This window comes from Diaporthe batatas (assembly GCF_019321695.1).
Source record: "Diaporthe batatas strain CRI 302-4 chromosome Unknown Contig00009, whole genome shotgun sequence".
Lineage (NCBI taxonomy): Eukaryota > Fungi > Ascomycota > Sordariomycetes > Diaporthales > Diaporthaceae > Diaporthe > Diaporthe batatas.
In genome coordinates this window covers 1078822-1100550 of record NW_025408556.1, presented here as the reverse complement: position 1 = coordinate 1100550, position 21729 = coordinate 1078822, and the positions used below count along the sequence as shown (strand labels likewise).

The window sequence follows — 21729 nt, the reverse complement described above, 5'->3', positions numbered from 1 at the left end:
CCCCAACTCAAGCTCCCTAACCGATCACGGTCCGTTCGTTCAATCCTCCCAATCCTCCCTGATCATCTCCGCCCCCTTCTCGGCAACCATGTACACAGCCGCAAGGATATTAACGTCAGGGAGAATGGGCATGACACTGCAGTCGATAACCCTCAGCGAGTCCACGCCATAAACTCTCAGGCGCGGGTCAACAACGCCGCCGTCCTCGAGCGGCAGCATCTGCACGGTGCCGGACGCGTGCCAGTTCGGGAACGTGTTGGCCTTGACGTATTCGAAGATGGCGTCCTCGTCGTCGTCGGAAACGTTCTCGACGCCTGGGCTCACCTCCCCATTGTTGGGCCCGATGGTGTACTGCGACAGCTCCGGGTGGGCCAGGATGCGGCGTAGGTCCCGGAATGACTCGATGGCGACCGCGCGGTCTGTTCCGGTGTCGTCGGTGTAGTACTTGAGAGTGAAATCAGCTTTAGAGTTCGAGAGCTAAAATTGCAAGTTGCACGTTCACACGGTGATTCACAATACTTACGTTTGGGTTGATCACTGGTGGGTCGGACATGGAGCTGGACCTCAGGCTGACATTCCCTCGGGACAGCTGCACCATTGAACTCGCGGTGAGGGAAATATAGGATTCACCATCTTGGGGCGCATAGAACGGCGTCGGGATCCAAGGATACCACACGCTCTCGTAGAGGTACTCGATATGGTTCTGGTTGGCGAGGTTGCGGGTGATGATCTCCGTCAGATTAAGCGCCTCGATCTCGGCCTCGGAGAATTTCTTGAAGCCATTGGTGATACCTGAAGGGGCTGTGTATGGTCCAGAAAGGTTGGAGTAGAATTGAGTCTGGGCGGTCTGCAGATTCTCCACGCTTGCAGACATCTCGGTCGTGGAAGACTCGGGCCGAGCAGTGGCCATGATACTGAATACGCTGTGATCATTGAGGCTATATCTTTATTAGAGTGAACACCTGGGAAGGATGTCAGAAGACTCACTTGCGTCCCACGTTCTCGTTGACGACCAAAGGTGTGATGCCAAAAGCCTCCAATTCTGACTGAGGACCGATACCCTATAACCAGCCGTGTCTTAGTTCACACCCTGGTGGCAGTGTTTTGTCGTGATCTGCACTTACCGACAGCATCAACATTTGAGGGGAGTGGAAAGCACCCATACTCAGGATAACTTCTTTCGAAGCGCTGACCTGGTGGATCAACCCGGTATTCTGGTCCACGAAGACTACACCAGTCGCGGTCGGTGTGTCACCTTCCGTATCCAAGACCAGTTCTGATACAGGTGCATTGAAGAGGACATCCAAGTTGGAGCGGTTCTCGGCTTGCCTGTAGAAGCTGTCGAAGCTGCCGCTGCGGCGCAGTGTGCTGTCCAGCGTACCCAAGCCCTGCTTGACACCCGTGGCATTGCCAGCATTGAGCTCGTTCACGACCGGAACGTTGACCCCTTCCAGTGCACGCATGAAGCCAACATTTGAGTCAGGAACATATCCTTGGTAGCTTAGCTGGAGAGGCCCGTCACCATAGGCACTGGCGTCATAGGTTTGGAATGTCTGGTCAAACCCGTTGATCTGGGCATATTCGGCATTCTCCGGCTCGTTGAGGTGAGTGCTCTGGATATATCTGTTAGTATTCATTTCTTTTGTATAATTTCGGGAATAATTTAGAGAATAGTTGTAATGCATATCCACTTTCATGCTTGAGAGAGATAGTCTTGAACAACAAGTGATGGATGGGAAGAGGTTTCCATATGTGTTCCCGGATGCAATTTTTACACGCAAGCAAGCAATTGACGTGTCATGACGGATGGATGCTTACCTTGATGAAGAGCGGATACACATCGTCCCATCCCCACCCCGGGTTACCTAGAGCAACCCAGTCATCGTACACGCTGGCACTTCCACGAGCGTAGTACAGGCCATTGGTGGAGCTAGATCCGCCCCCGGCCTTACCACCTATTATTGTCTTTAGCCTCTTGAACCATCACCCTTTTATACCATGCTAGGTGTTACTCACGTAGATACTGCAGCTGTCGGCCTTCCAGGCCGGTCTGGGGGACAGTGACAAAGTTCCAGTCGATTGTGCTCCCTTCTCGCACGATTAGCCACGGTCAGCTCGGCTCCCAAGGAGGTCTTGAACTTGCCTTTTAGAAATTGGTTGCCTCCGGGCGTCGCATATGCAGCCACAATGGTCGGTTCTTGACCGGCTTCCAGAACCAGGACTCTTTGGTTCCCGGACTCGGTCAGTCGATTGGCCAGGACAAGCCCAGCCGTTCCACCTGTTGGAGTTACCGGATCAGTATGAAGCCCTAAATTGTAAGATGACTGCGGTATGGCACCAACCTCCACAGATGACGAAGTCATATTCATCCTCGATTGCCTGTCTTGTAATGAGTGGGATAGGCTTTGCTACGACCTGTTCGAAGGACAGGAGCAAAGCCGGGAGGAGCGCCAGACTTCTGAGGAGAGCCATCCTGAGCCGCGGACAAGTGACAAAGAGTCTAATTTTGTCTCAGTAGCACCATGCAGCGATCCTTTCTACTGGTTACTTGGATCGGACGACAGAAGACGACACGAGTATAGCAGGATGAGACGAGAGATTAATTCATCTGCTCGAAGACTTGCCGAGCATGATCAAGACTTATATGAGAATCTTGACAGGACCGCCTGCTCGGGCCATTGGCTCCCCCGCCGGGAAGCAAAAGGCTCATAGAGACACCATAATATTATGCCAAGGTCCATCGGCGGATTGGCTGGGCAGTATTGGCAAGGCTCAGCATACAAGCCACAGTCCAGTCCGGAGAGAAGCCTGGGAGACAGCCAGGTTGGCAACTCTTGTCCTGGCACCCTGTGACTTGGATATACCCAGGTATTGTGCCCGAGGCATACTAGCCAGCTCTCCAAGACGTCAGCACGCATGCCGCAGGATTTTTTTCGGCGCCGGATTCGTAAAAGCATACAAGTCGCTTATTCGGCAACGTGCGGGATGGTAAGACGCAGCCCGCTTTCTCGTGTTCCCCAGGTGCTTCTCCGGCTTACATGGCTTCGATATCCTGGGGGGCTTTGGTCTCGGGTGCACCGGCGAGAGGGCTGAAAGTTGATCGACAGCAGACAAGCCTCAAGGCACACGTACCCGCACACACACACACACACAGAGAGAGAGAGAGAGAGCTTGCTGGGCTTTCTCAGCTCTTTGTCTAAGGTCTCTCAGCCCCCAAGCGCGAGCCTCTTGGCCTACCGCGTAATGTCCCACCCCGCAGTCAGATAGAATCCTGGGGAATGGGGGCCGCCCCGGATCTGCGTGCCTTAGTAGCGCCCGCCTCTTTCATCAGCCAAGGCAATTCTAGCTCGACTAGCACAGTCTGACCTGCGATGAGGAAGGGCCGTAGTTTACAGCCCCTCACCTGCGTGCCTTGTCCTGCGCCTTGAGCACTTGTTAGTTGGGATTCAAGGTTTGGTTCGCGGCTATACCCTTGGCATAACGTTTGCTTAACCTGCGCACGGGTGAAAAGCTCCATCTCTCCGGATGGATCGGATTTTTCATTGATCGAGCAGCTTGACTCGAGCAACCAGAATTTGGCCGAAGTCGACGGTGTACCAAGATATTGTAATGCACCGATGGACGTTCGCAAAAGCACAGCCAGATCCAGAATGAATGCCACAATTCACGTTCCTGCAGGCTGTGGTTGAAATTTATTGAACTGAAGGATTCTGCCACTCATGTCTGGGTCTAGCATTTCCCGTGGGTACATATGTAGTACCCTATTGGCGATATAACTCCTTGACAACAAAACTCCAGAGCCTGACCGTTGCGCCACAGATGTAAATATACTTCAGGAAATGGCGATGAGCGCTGCGTCTACTGGGGACGTGAGCCCCGGCCGGGATTCTTCCTCGGCGTGGCCATCAGGTCCTGGCCCATCCGCACAACCCTCTCGAGTTCGCTCCTCATAGCATCAATAGCCGCCTTCGCCCTGGCCTTCTCCGAGTCGAGGCGGTCGCCCAGCGCGCCGTTCTCAACACGCAGGCTCTGTACCGTCTCATTGGCCTCGCGCAGCGCCTCGTTGACGCGGTCGACCTCAGCCCTCAGCTCCGACACCCGCGCGTCCCGCATGACCAGGTCGACGCCGTGCCTCTGCGACATGGAGAAGACCTCCTCCTTGTGCCGGGCCCGCAGCTGCTCGAGCTGGTCCTTGAGCTCCGAGGTCTGCTCGAGCGCCAGGCCCAGCTTCTCCTCCAGCATGGACATGTCAAAGTCCCTCTCCTCGTTCTGGTCCCGCGCCTCCCGCAGGTCCCTGTTGGCCGTGTCCAGGTCGCCCTCGACGCGCTGCACCAGCGCCTCCAGCTCCGACACGTCGCGCGTGTACGACCTGACCGCGCCCTTGAGCCGCTGCACGCCGACCTCGAGCTCCCGGATCCGCGCGTCCTTGCCGGCGACCTGCCCCGCCAGCGCGTCGCGCTCCGCCCGGGCGGCGTCCACGGCCTCGGCGCGGGCGCCCAGCTGCTTCCGCAGCGACTGCTCCAGCGCGTGGTACTCGTCGACGGCGTCCTCGCACTCGAGGGTGCGCCTCGCCAGCTCCCGCAGCCGCACGAGCAGCAGGTCCAGCACCGCGGCGCCGGCCGCCGTCAGGGGCAGGGCGATCTCGCCGGGCGTCAGGTACTCGAGCTCCAGGCGCGCGGTGCGGAACGCCGCCGACAGCGAGAGCACGACCTCGGAGGCGTCGCCGCCGGGGAAGCCGAGCCCGCCCAGCGACGCCTCCAGCCCCTCGAGCGCGGCGGTGCGGTCCGACAGGGCCTGCAGCAGGTTGTTGAGCTGGGCCTCGACGCGCACCGCCGGCGAGCGCGAGTCCAGGATCAGGGCGGCGGCCGAGCCGTCCTCGGGCGCGAAGGGGGCCAGCTTCTCGGACAGGCGCGACGTCATGGCCTCGTACGTCTCGAGCGTGCCCGTGAGCTTGGCCATCTCGAGCTGCAGCGACGCGAGCTCGTCCTCCAGCTCCTCCCTCTCGGCGGCGGTGAAGGACGTCTGCACCGCGGCCTGTGACGTCGGCGTGACGGGCTGAGGCCGCTTGCTCGGCGTCACCGGCCTCAGGTTTGGGCTCGTCGACGGCGGCGTGGGGAAAGAGTTCCTCACGTTGGATGACGACCGGCGGGACGGCGTGCTGCAGGCAAGCTCTGCTATTGTCCTGTCACCAAACTCCTCGTCGCCGTCGTCGTCATCGTCGTCGACGTCGACGTCAAGCTCCATGTCCGAGTAGTCGCCAGGGAAGGGGTCCTGGACTCTTCTGGCCCAGTCCGCACGGGTGGTGCTGTAGTCGATTGTGTCCTCGGTCTCATTTGACGAGTCAGGGCTCTTGAGGACCCTCCTCAGCTGGGATACTTGTCTCTTGAGCTCGTCGATGCTCTCCTGGGTCTCGTCGTCGCCCTCGTGGCCGACAGCTGTGGCACCGGACAGACGACGGATCTCGGCGTCCTTGGCAGCGACCTCAGACCTCAGGGCAGCAATCTCGTCGCTGGTCTGCTGAGCCTTGCGTCTCTTCTCTGCGGTGATGATGTTGATCTCCTCGCTGAGACCATTCCGCCTGATGCGCCTCTTGACACGGCCGTCCAGCACCTGGCGCAGCGGCAGGAAGGTAACCTCGCCGCTGTGGCGTGTGTCGATTGTAGAGTCGAATGCATCGGGATGGTCTTGGGTGACTGGCTCGGGGCCGGAGTGGCGACGCCTCTTGGTCCCAGAGCCCAGGCCTGGCTCGAGGGTTGTCCGACGGATGTGCGGTGTCAGGCCGGTCGAGGCGGAGACATGGTCCGAGGAGAGGCCAGGGTCTGAGAAGCGCACTCTCTTCTTGGCCCCACGGCTCGGAGTAGCAAAGGTCGGGGACTTTGGCCGTTGTGGTTCCTGAGGATGGCTGTTCAGGTTGTGAGAGACTGCACTGCTTCGACGCGTCCGCCGCAGTGCAATGGGGAGGTCTTCGGTCATGGCAGACACGATGACTGTGCTGAGCTCAGTCGCGATGCCCAGGGCCACAGATCAGAAGTGGGGTGTGCTTCACGATAGCAGTGCAGCGATTCGGGGCTCGGCTGGGGGTGGTCGAGATGTGGAGTGATATGATCCTGGGCAGCAATCCTGGGATGCAGCATTCAATGTTCAAATACTGTGGTACCTGGGACTACCAGGGTGTGCTGATTCGGGATCTGGATCGTGACCATTCACCCAGGCGCCCAAGTGTGCGAGCCAAACGCGTGTTGGCGTGTCGAACAGGACCCCATTTGTTGTGATCAAAATATTTACTTGCTGCCGCTTCTGGCCTAGCGCGGCCCCATCGGGACCCACCGAGCTGGGATCATTGGCCATCTGCCCCGCTACCCAACGACCTCGGAGCTTTGACTCCAGCTGTCAGCACCAACGACGTGCAGCATCCTCGAGTCGATAGAAACATGTGCGACACCCATCATGATGCCTCTTGCTTCCCGATGTCTGCCAAGTCTGCCGCTGACCATCAGCACTAAAACTTCCAGATCCTTTACTTGTGGATCACTTCATGATCGTCTACAGTTTTGGAGGTTTTGTTTGGCTCAAGTCGCAATGGGTGTCCGCGACCAAGAGTGGACATCATCCTGTGGCGTTTTCCGTATCTGGAACCCCTCATCAACGAAGCCGAATCTGACAGCTGGTGTTCCTGGCTCTGAGTAGATAAAGGAGAGCTTAGGAGTCGACCTCTACGCATGACCTCTGTCTAAGAGTGAAGACTCTGTCGAGTTACCGCGACCTTGATTGATTTGCTTTCCCTCTTGAATCTTGTACCTTTACTGCTCAGTGAACATGGCGTCGACAAAGAACATGCCCAGGATGGTCGAGCTGGCCGCTCAGATCAGCACCGCCGTATCTGAAATGCAAGAACGCCTGACAGCTCAGGGCGCGCCATCACCGTCTTGGGCCGAAGACAGTCCCGAGAGCCTTCCCCTTGACTTGTTCGATCTCCGCGACGCTGTCATTGACGCAAGTGCTGAACTCCAAGAGCTGCTGATGGAGCCCATGATGCTCATCTTCAAATTCGCCTCCGTGAGACTTCTCTAGCACCCAAGCTGGGCCTTCTTCCATGGCCTAATGATTCCAGATCTCCAATCTCGCCAGCATTGACGCCATCAGCCGATACCACATCCCGGACATGATACCTCCCGGTGGCCAGATTTCTTTTGAGGACATTGCCGCCAAAACTGGCCTCCCGAAACGAGAGGTCAAACGCCTAGTCACAAACGCCATTTCCATGAGGATCATGACGAGTCCGGAGCCCGAAATGGTGGCGCATACGAGGATCTCAAAGTTCTTGACGATCCCGTACGTCAATGCCTGGGTCAACTTTGAAAGCAAGGATACCTGGCCAGCTACTACTAGGGTAACCCACCGATATCACACTGCATGAGGCAAAAGACAGTGGGAATAAGCTGACGAATGAACGCCTCAGATTGTGGACGCGATGGAGAAATGGCCGTCCTCCGAAGATGTCAGCGAGACTGTGAGTGTGTCCCACGTCCTAGAGCTGAGCATAATATCTGCTGTCCACCGGACCTTCCGCGCCTGGATGATCAAATAGTAGCGTTTGCTGACCCCCACAGGGCTTCGCTCTTGCCAACGGGAAGTCAGTTTTTGAGGTCCTTGCCACGGATCCCCCGCGGGCGATGCGCTTTGCCGGGGCAATGCAGGCTTTAGAACATGTCCCAGGCTACGCGCTGAGCGATGTTGTCAAGGCATACGACTGGAACTCCCTTGGGCACGCCTCTATTGTCCAAGTTGGTGGACAAAGAGGTCAAACCGCCATAAAATTGGCCGAGAACTTCGAAAATGTTAAATTTCTCGTCCAGGACTCGGAGATGATCATCCAAGGCGCGGAATCCGATGTCCCACCCAAACTGAAGGGGCGTGTTGAGTTCCAGGAACATGGGCTCTTTGAACCTCAGACGGTAAAGGCAGATGTGTATTTCTTACGCATGGTTCTCCGCAGTTGGAGTGACCAAAACGCTGTCAACGCGTTGAAGGCGCAGGTTCCCGTCCTCCGACCGGGTGTCAAGATTCTCATCCAGGAGGCTGTTATGCCAGAGCCGGGGACCATCCCATTGTGGAATGAGCGAGTCTGGAGGTATGTGACCCACTGCTGATACGAGCTTCAATAACTTCGGGAAATGAGTGCCTGCTGATGGAGCTTGATAGATCTGTGGACATGAGTCTGAAGAACTTCTTCAACGGCCACGAAAGATACCTGGACGAATGGAAGACTCTACTCGCAGCAGCAGATGAAAGATTCGTCCTTCATCGGGCACACATGCCCGGGCATACTGTGTTGGGGATGTTAGAGGTTCACTGGGATGTGTCTCGGGCCGTGGGAGCCTAAAGTGCAGTTGATCAGAATTCATATCATGACTTGAATCCACTTCTTTTAGGTGCCTTGGTTATTATTTTGGCAGGGTTGCTGCGCAAATGGTATAGCTTCCTGTGGAGGTTTTTCACGTTGCAATGCACGGTGCAAGATTGGTTGCGATCAATTCATGTTCTCGGCCCAGCTCCTGCCTGATTGGTGAGCCGAACCGTGCTTTCCTATAGTCTCCACAATGGCGAAGACCTTGACTAATCAGATAACGGCGAAGTTAAGGTTTAAGACATCCTGTGACACTGGATGTCTTGCAGGCACTTCAAAAATTTTGAGAGGTCAATGTGCAACGCCCTTTTTCTCACTACCTAGGTAGTGATATAAGCTTGGAAACAATCACAACCAGCACATACGACCATAGGTACTAGAAAATTCGGGATCCCGTCCGCTCTCCCATAGACAAGCTGGTAACCGCTGGATTAGTAGTTGGGTCGGTGACGACCAGCGAATACCCGGTGTTGTATGTTTTTTTTTGCCTCTTCTTGCACGCTGATGATACGTTTCGGAGAAACTAAGTAAGCTGGGCCGGAATCATGCAAGCTCCTCGGTGAGAAAACTGCTGCCAAGTGATACTCGTATCAAAAATAGCCCCATTCAGAGAATCTAGAACAGAGGTTACCCCAGGAAGTATGAGTGGTTCTTGGTTTGTGACAGATTCATGACTGGTTTCGCCTCTATTCCGTATATGTCCGAGGACATACATCGCGCCTTCAGACACCGGCGGTGGTCAATGCTCAAGACCCAGCAGTTTCAAAGTGAAAACACAATTGTAGACATTAAACTCGTACTCAGGAGGCCTCTCACAACCCATAACCTTGAAATAGTTCCAAGTTTGTCTCAAAGCTGGGTGAGATCTATGCTGCGCAGAAGTTTCCGCAACCCTTTTCCTGTTCACCATTACGGTTATACCGATAGAGCAGATGGCCAGGCGATACACGATTTGATGGTGTCGATTACCCTCACTCCTTTCCAGCGCAAGGTCACGTTTGCTGATGCGTTGCCCTCCAATGTCAATGAGCCCTAGTAAAGTGTCGCTCATTTTGCAACCTATAAGCCTTTGTAATGCTGTACGCGGACATCAACAGTCTGATCCGCAACCTCGGAGTTCGATCTTGTGTCATGTGGTTTTTTGAGAGGTGCATCAAAGTCGTCAATCTCATCCGAGAACGGAATTCCTGCTTGGGCGCCCACACTCTGGATTGTGATGGCAGCCGCTTTATTTGCTCTAATCACGGCGCTCTCGATGTTCCAACTTCCTTCTGATTTCTGACGAATATACTCCGAGGAATATGCCCCTGTGAATGTGTCTCTATTCCAATTGATTAGTACGCTCAACGTCAAAATGTCCATACTAATTAGAAGGCAGACTGACCCTGCACCCGTAGTGTCGATGACCGGAACGTCGAATGCGTGGCAGTGTCCGCTTCCAGTTGCATTGGCGAAGAACGCGCCTTTGGCGCCCAGGGTGATCACGACATTCTGAACACCACGTTCGAGGAATTCTTTGGCGATAGTTGGCCATGTCTTCTCGTTCACCTCATCTCTGTCTCGGCCGGACATGATAGCAGCCTCTGATTCGTTGACCAGGAGGTGTGTGAGGTGCCGATAAACCTGCTTTGCAATGGGGACGGCGGGGGCGGCGTTGAGACAAAAGTCGATCTTGGCCCGACCAGCAGTTTCGATCATCGTCTCGACCACTTCTTTGTCAATCTCCATCTGCGCAACGACAAGGTCAGGAGCGGTGCCATTCCCAAGGTCTTCGGGCTTTGCGAAATGGTCCTTCTTCCAAACCGCCGTCGCGCCAAGCGTGAACAGGCATCGGTTCTCGCGTGTTGAGTCCTCCACCATGACGAAGCAAATGCTCGACCGCGTGTCCGGTACTGTCAATATGCCAGAGCTGTCGATGCGGTTCGTGTTCAACTCGTCAATGAACATGCGCCCATACCGATCGTCGCCCACTGCACCAATCATCTTCACCTTGATATCATCTTCATCTTTAGTGCCGTCGTCTGTCAGTAAGGCGGCACTGTCTTCCCGATCGAGAAGATTCGCCTCGACCTTCTTGGCCGTCTGGCTCCTGCTCGCAGGCTTCCTGTGACAGCTTCGATACGTTGCAATCACAGAATTCGCGCCCTTGCCACCCAAGGCTTCTAAATACTCATTTGCCAGGACACTTTCACCACGGTCTGGGATCCGGCTCGCAATCATGATCAGATCCGCATCTAGGCCTCCGATGACGGAAATGGTTTGGGGTGCCATGTTTTGAGAAGCGTGTTACTGTCAACGTGGTGACCCCCGGGGACATGTCCTTTGCTAAAAGCTAGTGAAACCAGAACCGTGGTCAAGTCGAATATGTAGTGTGAGAGTCCTGGATGAGTTTTCTTTCAATTCACAGGCGATGCCACAACCAACATCTGTGTGACAGTCGGGCCGTACGAGTGACCGATCAGAACCAGAAAGCGGCCAAGCCCAGCAACTTTTAGTCTTGGCCCTGCCGCCACCTCCAATATCACGCACTTTCTGTGACGATCATAAGGATTGGCAGCAATATACGGGCCAGGGGTAGCAGGCTGCCACCATACATACACCTCCCCCGGGGTAACAAACGTTAAATTTTCAAGTACTGACCCACTTAGGCCCACAGAACTTGGGTACTTAACTTAATCAAGAAAACACACTGGAGACCAAGGTAGCAGAAGCTATTCCCAAAAAGTTAACCGATCTGCTTATGTCTCTTTGCCATAGAAATTGCTAGAAAGGCAACTTACCATTTATGGCGGGGCGAGTGGGCCACTACTTGGAAATTTAACGTTTGTTACCCCGGGGGAGGTGTAATTCAATGGCAGGAAAGGCCGTGGCACCACTCAGCAGATGAAGATGCTGTGCCCCAGCCGGTCTGAACTTTGATGGCAGAACCTGCCATTTCTAATGCACAGTATTTTGCACTGTGAAGGGGCGTATGCTTGCGAATTTTAAGACCGGGAAAAGATTGTATCTAAAAATAGGTCCCCGGATGCCATGGTCGAGCGACCAACGCCCCACGCGTTAATGGACTCTTTTCTAAGGTGATGTCGACATTTCCCTATATGCATACTTTAGTTCCAAACCCAGCAAGCCTATTTTCGATTCCTTGTGTTTCATCTCAAATGTGGTCCCTGATTGTAGGCCAACATGGTCCTACAAGTGGTCTCTGCTATGTCCATTCGCAACATGGCAGTGGATTTGCATCGAGCATGCCACTACTGTCCACTACCAGGAACCGGATGCTCTTTGTCACCCCAGTGCCTGCGCATATGCTGCTTGCTGTCAAGCTGATGTTCCGTGTTAAGCTTCCTGTTCATGTCTACGTGCTTCATGAACACGACAACCAGAACAAGCGTAATAACTGACAATGCCAGACAAACATCGAAAACAATTTGAATGCCAAACTTGTATGCATCGAAGATGATGTCGCGCATGGGTCCAGGCGGCAAGCCGTGCAAAGTTAGTATGTATGCTTCGGCATGGGTGGCAATATCTGTGGGGAGCCCTTCCCAACGGAGCTTGAGTTTCATCATATTTTGGAATGTGGTGGCCCCGATTGCAACGCCGCGAGACATTCCAACCTGGCGTGAGAAGATGTAAATGGCAGCAGCCTTGCCTTCGTCGCCGGTATTGCAGATGGCCTGAGATGCGAAGTTCTGTGCGCTAAGAACAGCGCCCTGGCCGAGTCCAGCAATAACATAAGTGAGGACCCAGACGACCGCGCTGTCGTTTGTCCGCCAAATCATGACCATCGCAGCCGAGACGGAGCCAACGAACCATCCAATCCATATTGGCCAACGGTAGTTATTGAAGCGTGTGACGAGCCTGCCGGTAATCATGCCGGAAACGGTAGTTGTGAAGAGCAGGGGAAGCAAGGCCACGCCGGTTTGCAAGGCATTATATTTTTTGACGGCCATAAAGTAGAAAGGGCAACTACAACAGGTCAGGGAGTGTAATTCCGAAAATAGAGACTTCAGGCTTACTAGTACAGAGAACTATACAGCTTGAGGACAGTTAATGCATGTTCGGTACAGAAAGCGGATGGTAGTGGATAAGGCAAGCTTTAGTGGCAGGCAAGTAAACCCGGATGGCTTGCCTTAGGACTTGAGTCCGTGCCAAAAATGAAGGTCTGCAGAGAAGGGATCTTAACTCACCACAATTCCTTGAGACACGGCAGCTAGGTATGTGACGATAGATCCCATGTCTCTGAACAAAGATTTTTCGAGGAAGGGATATTTGGCAAGATAGCCCTCGTATGCTATAGTGAAGGCAAGCCCAACGACGCCTACGATGAGCGGCGTCAAAGTAGCGGCACTGTTCCAGGCATACTAGTGATTTTATAATCAGTCTGAGCCACCATGGACCAAGGAGGAGATGAGATCCATGCCTGTGTACCACCCCATGAAATGGCAATCAAGGTGGCCGTTCCAGATATGGCGAAAAGAGCCCCCCCTATCCAATCAATCCTGCTCAGCTTCTCTTGCGCAGTTCTCTTCTTCGGTCTTAGGGTGAGGAGGTATGGAACAGCCATTAAACCAAAGGCGCAGATCGGGAACATTAGATAGAAGATCCAGCGCCATGTTGTCCTCTCGGCAATCGCGCCGCCGATGACTGGACCTAGACAAAGACCTAGGGCCCAAAACCCAAGACTGGTCAAACCCGTCAGTTTAAAACCTTGAAGAGGTAGCAAACAGGCATATTACTGACACGATGGCATTCCACGTTGGCCGCCATCTCAGTGGAATGATGTCGGTCTGAACCACTAGGCCGAGGGAATGAATTCCCCCGCCCCCGACACCCTGAATACAGCGACCAGCAAGTAAAGTAGATATATCACCAGCAACGCAACAGACGATAGTACCGACGGCGAAAACAGCGATGGCGAATGTGAGGCAGATAGGACGACCGATGACTTCGCTGACGGAACAAATAATTGGCATGGTGATAGCGTTGACGAGGAGATATGATGTGCCAATCCAGAAAGCTTCAGTAGTTGAACCGCCAATGTCATTTACAATCGCCTAAAATTGACCGTCAGAGGCTCGTCCTGGGCTAAGAAGCAACGTATTGGAGAATACCTACCGCTAAAGCCGTGACGACAACGCTTGCATCGAGCGCGACAATAAGGTTGAGAACACCGACGGTGTAAATTATGGCCTTCTGATGCCTGGACGGCTTCCAATCCAAGATCCCAGTAATCTGGGATTCATCGGCCATATCGCCTGATGCGGTCTGGGGAGGATTTTGTGTCCCGTCACCTGTGGTTGGAGGCTGTGCCATCATAGCTGCAAACGATAGATAGCGAAGCCGAAAAGGAGGTTCAGCAGGATGGGGCTCACGTGTAGTAGTTGTTGAAGGCGCCGAGGAATTCTCTCGAAAACGACAAAGTGAGTTCCTAGAGGAACTCTCAACAACCAAGAAGTACGAAGTAGTTTGAAAGATTGCCTGAAGCGCTACCAAAATTCTTTGTTCGGTTGCGTTGCGTCTCCTCACTTCGGGACATCAAGTCACCATGGCAGAAGGGTTAGACTTGGAGCTGGAAATCTTTTGATTTAGAATGAAGGGTGCAAGATTTCTGTAGAACATAAAGGGCTGTGAAGCTGAAGGCGCCCGGCATGTCAGATAGGCAGTGTGACGGTGCGCAGCGAAGTCCAGTGTAAGTGATTGCAATGAAGCACAGCGTGTGTTCCCCTCATGAGCCTCATCTAGCTCCTGTTATTACCATGAGCTGGCTGCTTCGGAATGGGGCCGAACGCCAGCAATGTCCATATGTCAATTGCCATGCATGAGGTTGTGACAACCTCATTGTTGGGGGACAGGAGCGAATCGGATGCGATTGACATCAAAGCCTCGAAATTTCACATGTGCGCAGCCACACCTTGATCAAAAGAAGATGCAGTCATTGGACAGTTCACAAATTGAGGTAGGCGATGCGGCGGGGAATGCAAAAGTGCGTTTAGCGGTTGGCAGCTCAAATGCCGTCGGTAGCTGTGATCCAGACCAGGAATAGTGACCGGTTCAAACTCTGCGTCCCTGCAGCTACACCTTTCAATACATTTTCCAGGTACTTCGTCATGCGCGTAACTCTGTTTGGCAAGGATCCACGGTCTGTGTAACAGGTACTTTTGTCGATTGCTGTGATCGAGTTCTAGACCACCCTCTCTATGCTCGTCATCTCCAAGGAGGTTGTCATGAAATGACACCCTCACAGCCTCGCGTTGCGGATTATGTCCGGGATCAACACTCCATCACTTGGGGGGAGGGTTGCATAGAGATGCTTAGCAGCAGCTTCGCAGAGTATCATTTGAGCTCGTGTAGAATTACAACCGCGAATAAGGTTCGAGTATGTTGTGTCACCAATAAAAGCAGCTACATAGTATACTAGTATATGGTAATATGTGCTAGGGCCTGGGATTCAAATCCAGTTCTTATCTCCATGATGCGAGACAAACGCGCCACCAAATCCGGTGTCGATACTGGCTTTTTCCCATGTTGCCCTGACCTGTTTCACAGATTGCTCTGGCGTGATTGGGCCCTTGAAGTCCGGGGAATAGGCGGCGACCTTGCCCATGAATCCCATCAAGCCTTGCTGCTGTTCCGGGGTAACTGTAAATATTCATTAATTCCATGGCCAGGTCATTCTGAGTCTGGTAACTCGACGAGCTCCTGACCATGAGCATCAAAGCTCCAATAACGATCATAAGGGTACGTACTGTTGTCATATTGGGCCACCTCAACCACTCCCGGGCTGATGCTGATGAAAAGGACACCGTCCTTCTTGTATTGCACGTTGAACTTGGACGCAATCATGTTCAGAGCGGCCTTGGATGCAGCATACAGACCACTTATGTCAACCTCGAAAGAATTGGTCATGCCAACGTCGGCTAGACCTGTTGTAAGCGCGATGACCTTCTTGGCCTTGCCCTTGAGGACAAGAGGAAGGAAGAGGTTGAAGAGATGGATGTTGCCGACGACGTTGGTCTGTGTCAAGTCTGCTACAACCTTCTCCAGCTCCTCGGGATTGTCGGCCCTGGTGAACACATGGCGTTAGCTATGAGCACCGTGAATATCAGTATTAGCCAAGCGGCATGCGAAGGTAGACTTGCAATGAGCCGATTGGTCCAAAGCCATCAAAGGAGGCCACATAGCCTCCGCTGGCAACCAAGTAGTCGATGCCTCGGTCGCTAACAATCTTGACAGTAAGTATCAGCAGCGGCCTCTTTCAGGCTGGCATACTTGGTGAGGTCTCCATGCAGGATATGGATATTGGGACGGTCGCCCAGCTCTGCGGCCGCCTTCTTCTCGGTCCCAGCCTTGTCGCGAACCAGGCCCACCACTAGGTTCATTGGGTCCTCCGAGAGCTGCTTGAGGAACTCAAACTAGGCTGTATTAGGCGAAGGCAATCGTGCAAGAGGGGGCATAAATCAGACTCACCCCGATTCCCCTGGACACCCCGGTAATAACATACACAGACATATTGGGTGTTTTGATTGGGCTGAGATAGTATGGAGGTGAAGTTTGTTTTAGGGCAAGTCTGGATGAGACTGATTGTTGAAATACTAAGTGTAAGGTGATACAGTATCTGGAATGTGATAGAACTGTTTGATTATCAATCAATACTCTCGACCTTGGATAGTTGCCCGAGATCATGTTGGGTGAGACTGGTCCATACTTGGTTTTTATCACCTCCACAGTTGCCTCCACTCCTGCCGGACGAAAGACGGGCATATGACCTGCGCCAACTTGAAGGATCTGACCTACTTCATAATCGTGGTTTCTGACAGCTGATTGAACGGACGTGAGTCCGTATCTTTGTCCCACCATGATACAATTGCCTCGGATCCTATCGGAACAGCGGCATGCATTTCTTGTGTCAGAAATCTGACAGACTTCCGCTTACTGTGTGGTTTCGCTTCTATTCCCTATACGTCCGAGGACATACATGGCGCCTTCATATGGTGGTAAATACTTAATACCTAGCGCTTAAAACCATGCTGTGTCAATAACACTGGTAAAAATACGATAGGTCGGAAGAGGAACATTACAGCTATTCAAAAGAGCCCTCTCAGACCAGAGACTGCATGCAGCCAAGATCGACGCTCTTTGGACACCTGAAATGAAAGCGGCTGGAACTTTAGACAGCTTTGAGGCGGTAAAGAAGTTGATGGTAGCTCCGATGTAACTTCCTGACAAACCATTCAGCAAGACGCGACAAGTTCCGATCCTACTTCTTGATCCGTTCGAAATATATTTTACGCCTCCGAGGCAACAAAATGAGCTTACTTTGCTACTATCATTGCATATCACTTGTCTCTGGGAGGTGTTTCAGACTATGAAAGTCTTGATGAGTGTATAGGTCTGGACTTCCACAGGACGTATGTTTACTTACACATAGCCACCCTGCATAAAATGCTCAAACAACAACTACTTGACTACTTTATAGAGACACTCAAGAATGTCAAATTTCTCTTCTTGTGGCACTGGCCTTGGAAGGCGAGCAACTCAGCACTCTTACTGGGCAACGATAACCGGCTAATCCATTGGCCGGGCTCATTCACCAGGAACGCGGTTTCTTTGATGCCAGATTTCCCCTCAAGTGCTCCGTGAGACAGGACCAAGACTGTTCTAAGGACCACCGGGTGCCTTGATTCCTACTAGGCTCCGCAGGCGTCTGACTATAGGAATGGTACCCGCACAGCTCCTGAAACCACTATCCACTGATATCCTCGACTTAATAGCCTCCTTGCTGATGGGGAGAGTGGTTCCTAGGTCTGAGCCAGATAGATACTTCGTATGCTCTCTGGGACACTGCCGGCTATGTGTTTGTCTCCGAGTTCATGCAGAAGAATGGCCGCAGGCCATTAACCAGGAGCAAAAGGTGATTACCGGGGTTAATTAGCACCAGGGTTGTGGCCAGACTCTGCCAGCCTTAGTCAACCACAGCTGACCCATCTTGCTGCCTTTCAACACCAACCTTTCTTTCTTCACCCACCACCCTTGGGAAGTCTTGACTTGCTCACCACTTCTCCCAGCCAGGTCACCAAACTCGACAGTCCACCATGAATGCCGAAATCAACTATGCTGGCTTTCATGGCCGGCTTACTCGAGTGCAACAACTGCTCCACGATCGCGGTCTTCAGGTAAGCTCTTGGTATCGTCTTGCAGCAGCAGCAGGTCTCCTACTGACTGGGCAAACCCCACCGCAGGTTTTCAATATCATGCCCATGGCATTTCACCCAAACAATGAACCCTCGACACTGAACAACTTCTTGTTCAAGGCGGAGTTGGCCAAGCCGGCCATGGCATCAAACTTCCCTGGCACGCAGCCTGGCACCTGCAAAGCCCCAGCAGAGGGCGTTTCTGTGCTCGTTGTCAAACTGAACAACCCGGCAGCCGAGGACTTTATTAACCACTCCAACCGAGTGGCGAACGACGTGGCGGCGCAGAAGCTAGTACGCGAGTACCTCGCAGATTCCAACCATCGTACTATGAAGCAGGTGGTCCCGAGCGTATACGCCTGGGCGCCCGCCAGAACTACCAACCCCGCCGATGCGGCTGGATTTGGTTGGATCATATCGGAGTTCCGCAGCGGCGTGAATCTGGCGTCTGTTTTCGGCAAATTCCCGTTCGATGAAAAGAAGCATGCATTGAAGCAGCTGAAGGATATCCTCCGGGCAGTCCGTTCCGCAAAGCTCCCCGAGGGCGTGACCAAATTCGGTGGCGGCCTCACCTTTGATTCCGAGGGACAGGTCGTGGACGGAGAATCGCCGACCGAGGAAATCATGGAGCCGGCTAGCTCATACCTGGAGTGGTTAGTTGGCCACACTCGTGCCGAGCTCGATGCAGCCTCCGAGTGCCGAATCATCCAGCGTTGGCAAGGCAGCGGTGTCATCGCCAGGATCGAGAAATTCCTCAACGGAGGCGGCCCTGAAAAGCTCCTTGCTGACCTCGACATTGGCCGGAAGGGCCAGGCGCTGATCCACGCCGGCCTAAGTTCGTATCCCCCCATCCCCAGCACTTGCTTTTTTTTCCCTTTCCCTTTTATGGATTCTCATAGCGGGCAGTAGTGAGCTAACCTCTCGCAGACACCGGAAACTTGCTGTGGGACCTGGACAAGAGAGAAATCACAGCGGTCCTGGACTTCGAGTTTGCCGTCGTCAACCACCCTTTTGAAGAGTTCGACAGCTTGTCTTTTACCGACCTCGGCGGTTCTCTCGAATTTGACACCGCCGGCCCAATCCGGGAGGCCGTCGCCTCGGGCGACTTCACGAAGACACCGGACGCGGACGATATACCACCTGAGAAATGGATGCTTGCCAAGGAATGGAACGCGGTGCTGGATGACCTTGCTCCAAGCAAAATCAAAGGCTTGGGCGGGATTCTTGACCTCCTGCAGCTGCAGTTTCTCCTGTTTCAGTTCAGGGACAGCATGGAGGTCATCAGCATTCGGTTCGGCCTCGCAAACCTCACGGAGGAGCTGCTACCTCCCGCGCATGCAGCACTGGTGGAGTGGCTGGAGAAGCATGGTTTCTAGTGGTGCATTCAAAGAAAGCATTGAGATATCGTCGGTCGCATGGAGGGAGTCTGGTCCATGGTTCCTTTCTGGGGAAGAGCGCTCTCACAACTGAATGATCCTGGCTAGGTAGCTTGGTAGCTACACCGGTAGGACAGAAAGCATCAGGAAAACAATGAGAGATCAAATAAAATGAGTGTTTATCGCCGTGAGAAGTGATCGTATCCGCCTTGCGGATGTATACGAAGCAACGTTGGATCTTGAGCGCTTACCACCGTATGAAGGCGCCATGTATGTCCTCGGACATATACGAAATAGAAGCGAAACCACATACGAAGCAACAACAAACCCACCCACTCAAGTGCTGCTGGCTCCGGGATCACACAGGTCTGGCAGAAGATTAGAGCTATCACACAGTGGTCAAGCCACCCGGTCTACCGTTTCCCTGAATGTAGAAAAGATGCCTTAAGCGTCGGGGCACGCAAATGTGTCACCAGTCGTCGCAGCTTGTACCTAGCTACGTACACCATAGGATTCGTGGTGAACGAAGTAGTGTCCAATGCACACGGAACTTCCCAAAAACATTAGTTCCCGTTACCGCTCCGAGAAAGATAAATATCGACAAGCTTTGGAAACCATGACTTTGGATTTCACTTCCCTATGAGACGTATGTCGAGGGGCGTCAAGCCCTATGAGTGCTTGTCTGACAAGGAGGCCTCGTCGCGTGAGTTCGTGGACTACAGCACAGACTGTCCTCGTTTCTCTTGCTCCAGTGAAACGATTCAGTCCACACGAGGCGCCACAGATGTTTTGTGGCGCCGTAGGGTCTTCAAACAGGAGCGACGGGCCACGGCGTCGCTGCTCTGGCCACACTCACCCGAGTCCCGCCGGCGGCCCGCCGGCCGCTTGGTGACGGTGCCCCGACCGGGTTCTACCCTCGAGCCCCAGGCTGCATGCCTTTTCCACGCTTCTTCGCTTGTTCTGTTTCGGTCATGAAGCGAGCTGACACGACCTGATGAACGCTCCTTTCCCCTTTTTACACCTCCTCGTTGCCGTTCTCGTTCTTTTCAACCTTGTTCCAAACATCACCTTCGGAAAGTCCAATTCGTGGGAAGGACCTCGTTCGCATGTGGTCTCTGTGCTTACCCTATTTCCTGTGGTCTGGCCTATGAATTCTTCAAGGATTCGGCGTTTGTCTCGGATGCCAATGTTCAAGGCTTGAACTGGTGAACATTGAAGCTACTCATACAATATTTGCTGTCTTCTTGGCTTCATTGCGAAGAAATCTCGATAGCTTTGTAACCCACTCATGCGTTACGTTCATCCATCAAGTCACGCCTTCTGTAAACACTCAGTGCCCGCAGTGCATAGAGTACAATCGATCTTGGAGCCTTCATTATAATCCCACGTGGTGTCTCCTTGATGGTGATAGAATACTCGAGCTTTGCGATTGCAGCCTTTTTTGCCGGTGGCACACTACTTTAAAAAGTTGATCGTGAGCCGGTTCCTCGCATTGCCGAACAAGCCTGGCCGTGGGACCTGCCCACGTTGAGAAGATCTGCAAGAAGTGACCTTCAGATGATTGGATACACCTCGGAGGTGGGGCGGGCACACACCAAACAAGAGGCAGAACCGTCTCAACGAAGCTATGAATCCTTTCAGACGAGCTTTTCCGTTCTGATGAGATCAATACCTATGTCTTGGCCTCGCAACGTGGCTTCACATGTCATGGTAATCTTGGCAGTCAACACTTGAATCTCAATCATGACTGATACGACAAGGTACGGCCACCTCGTGATGATCAAGTTGCTGATTCACGTTACAATATCGGGACGTATCTCCCTGTCACGCTGCTCCACGGAGTTCTCCTTGATCCGGACTCGTCGAACCCGGCCCCGCGCCGGGAATTGGCGAAAGGATACAGACTGCGCCATGGTACTAGCACACCTTGTTGTGTTCTCGGACTAATTTCTTACAAATGGTACATCCAACCGGCCTGGCGTGGTGGTACCGCCTTGACAGGTCAGGCACTGCTACAAGCACGTAGCTCCTCAGGTACCCAAGCAGGGCCCTGACGTGAAGATGTCAAATCATACGAGTTCCCGCAGCCCGGACTCAAGACCAAACATGCTATCTACAGGCAAGGTCAACGGACAGCGAAACCGTACCAGCTCTATGGACGACACTGCTCGTTATGCTAGACCCGTGGGGCCGGAAGCCGGGTAGGCTGGGTCCGTCCGGCCCGTGTACTGCGCCTCAAGATATCTACCCAGTGTACCCACTCAATTCACTGCCGCCTGACTGGTTGCTTTCTTCTCCGAATCACGAAGGTATATCTGCCGTATCTTGTAACACCCAGACGAGCCGCCAACATAAAATGACACATCCACACAATACTCTTCTTGTTGCACGATATCAAATACTACTCGTGCCTGACTCCACTAATCGACCATACCGTGGCGTAGAATGACGGGCGATCATTCTAAGTGATCTGCAGCTTTATACGCTCGTCTTACCAGGATTTTTTCGGTCATTTTCCCAGTACTCAGGACGATCTCCCATATTGTCTCAATTTTCCCGGGATCGATCACGGGCTGATCTCAGATGAACATGTTACAAGATCCTCCCATTCACATCCGTACCCCAGGGTAAGTCTGAACATTTGAAGACGGGCATATTATGTAGTCTTTACCCGTGTACACCGTCATGGTGCAGGTCTTACTAGTAGGTCATGTTCATGTTTGCTCTGTGTTCTATGGGCCCCCCTTTTGAG

The 21729-nt window shown here is 53.2% G+C and overlaps 7 protein-coding genes across 7 annotated transcripts; 2 read left to right on the top strand and 5 right to left on the bottom strand.

Annotated features, from left to right (window-relative positions):
* Window positions 1-39: 39 nt before the first annotated feature.
* KVR01_008173 (uncharacterized protein) lies at window positions 40-2472 on the bottom strand (the record flags this gene model as incomplete). The annotated part of the gene is given in 8 exon segments (XM_044784582.1): window positions 40-444; window positions 524-923; window positions 988-1061; window positions 1125-1613; window positions 1819-1955; window positions 2017-2088; window positions 2099-2278; window positions 2343-2472. 8 exon segments carry the CDS (start codon window positions 2470-2472, stop codon window positions 40-42), a joined length of 1887 nt encoding a protein of 628 aa, XP_044643151.1.
* A 1218-nt stretch (window positions 2473-3690) lies between these two features.
* Window positions 3691-6207, bottom strand: KVR01_008137 (uncharacterized protein). The gene has a single exon (XM_044782421.1). The coding sequence runs from the start codon at window positions 5971-5973 to the stop codon at window positions 3859-3861; it is 2115 nt and encodes a 704-aa protein (XP_044643115.1). The 5' UTR covers window positions 5974-6207; the 3' UTR covers window positions 3691-3858.
* Window positions 6208-6414: 207 nt separating this feature from the next.
* Window positions 6415-8448, top strand: KVR01_007698 (uncharacterized protein). The gene is made up of 5 exons (XM_044786864.1): window positions 6415-7056; window positions 7112-7390; window positions 7460-7510; window positions 7611-8131; window positions 8203-8448. Exons 1-5 carry the CDS (start codon window positions 6817-6819, stop codon window positions 8381-8383), a joined length of 1272 nt encoding a protein of 423 aa, XP_044642676.1. The 5' UTR covers window positions 6415-6816; the 3' UTR covers window positions 8384-8448.
* A 1018-nt stretch (window positions 8449-9466) lies between these two features.
* Window positions 9467-10678, bottom strand: KVR01_008246 (uncharacterized protein; the record flags this gene model as incomplete). Its single annotated transcript, XM_044782112.1, has 2 exons — window positions 9467-9728; window positions 9792-10678. The coding sequence occupies 2 exons, from the start codon at window positions 10676-10678 to the stop codon at window positions 9467-9469; spliced, it is 1149 nt and encodes a 382-aa protein (XP_044643224.1).
* Window positions 10679-11489: 811 nt separating this feature from the next.
* Window positions 11490-13916, bottom strand: KVR01_007816 (uncharacterized protein). The gene is made up of 5 exons (XM_044792110.1): window positions 13526-13916; window positions 13151-13464; window positions 12808-13092; window positions 12601-12757; window positions 11490-12414 (listed from the first exon to the last, which is right to left on the bottom strand). The coding sequence occupies exons 1-5, from the start codon at window positions 13724-13726 to the stop codon at window positions 11659-11661; spliced, it is 1713 nt and encodes a 570-aa protein (XP_044642794.1). The 5' UTR covers window positions 13727-13916; the 3' UTR covers window positions 11490-11658.
* A 942-nt stretch (window positions 13917-14858) lies between these two features.
* KVR01_007983 (uncharacterized protein) lies at window positions 14859-15919 on the bottom strand (the record flags this gene model as incomplete). Its single annotated transcript, XM_044781679.1, has 4 exons — window positions 14859-15049; window positions 15157-15473; window positions 15680-15822; window positions 15878-15919. 4 exons carry the CDS (start codon window positions 15917-15919, stop codon window positions 14859-14861), a joined length of 693 nt encoding a protein of 230 aa, XP_044642961.1.
* Window positions 15920-17502: 1583 nt separating this feature from the next.
* On the top strand, window positions 17503-18977 carry KVR01_008077 (uncharacterized protein; the record flags this gene model as incomplete). The annotated part of the gene is made up of 3 exons (XM_044783451.1): window positions 17503-17583; window positions 17650-18436; window positions 18529-18977. 3 exons carry the CDS (start codon window positions 17503-17505, stop codon window positions 18975-18977), a joined length of 1317 nt encoding a protein of 438 aa, XP_044643055.1.
* Between the last annotated feature and the right edge of the window lie 2752 nt (window positions 18978-21729).

Excerpts from the sequence above, each read along its gene's own strand:
- KVR01_007816 (XM_044792110.1), bottom strand. The coding sequence starts at position 13,726 with ATGATGGCACAGCCTCCAACCACAGGTGACGGGACACAAAATCCTCCC. Across the intron at positions 13,465-13,525 it reads TTGTCGTCACGGCTTTAGCG|GCGATTGTAAATGACATTGG; the intron begins GTAGGTATTCTC and ends GGTCAATTTTAG. Across the intron at positions 12,758-12,807 it reads TGGATCTCATCTCCTCCTTG|TGCCGCTACTTTGACGCCGC; the intron begins GTCCATGGTGGC and ends TGCCTGGAACAG.
- KVR01_008137 (XM_044782421.1), bottom strand. The coding sequence starts at position 5,973 with ATGACCGAAGACCTCCCCATTGCACTGCGGCGGACGCGTCGAAGCAGT.
- KVR01_007698 (XM_044786864.1), top strand. The coding sequence starts at position 6,817 with ATGGCGTCGACAAAGAACATGCCCAGGATGGTCGAGCTGGCCGCTCAG. Across the intron at positions 7,391-7,459 it reads CCTGGCCAGCTACTACTAGG|ATTGTGGACGCGATGGAGAA; the intron begins GTAACCCACCGA and ends TGAACGCCTCAG. Across the intron at positions 8,132-8,202 it reads TGGAATGAGCGAGTCTGGAG|ATCTGTGGACATGAGTCTGA; the intron begins GTATGTGACCCA and ends GGAGCTTGATAG.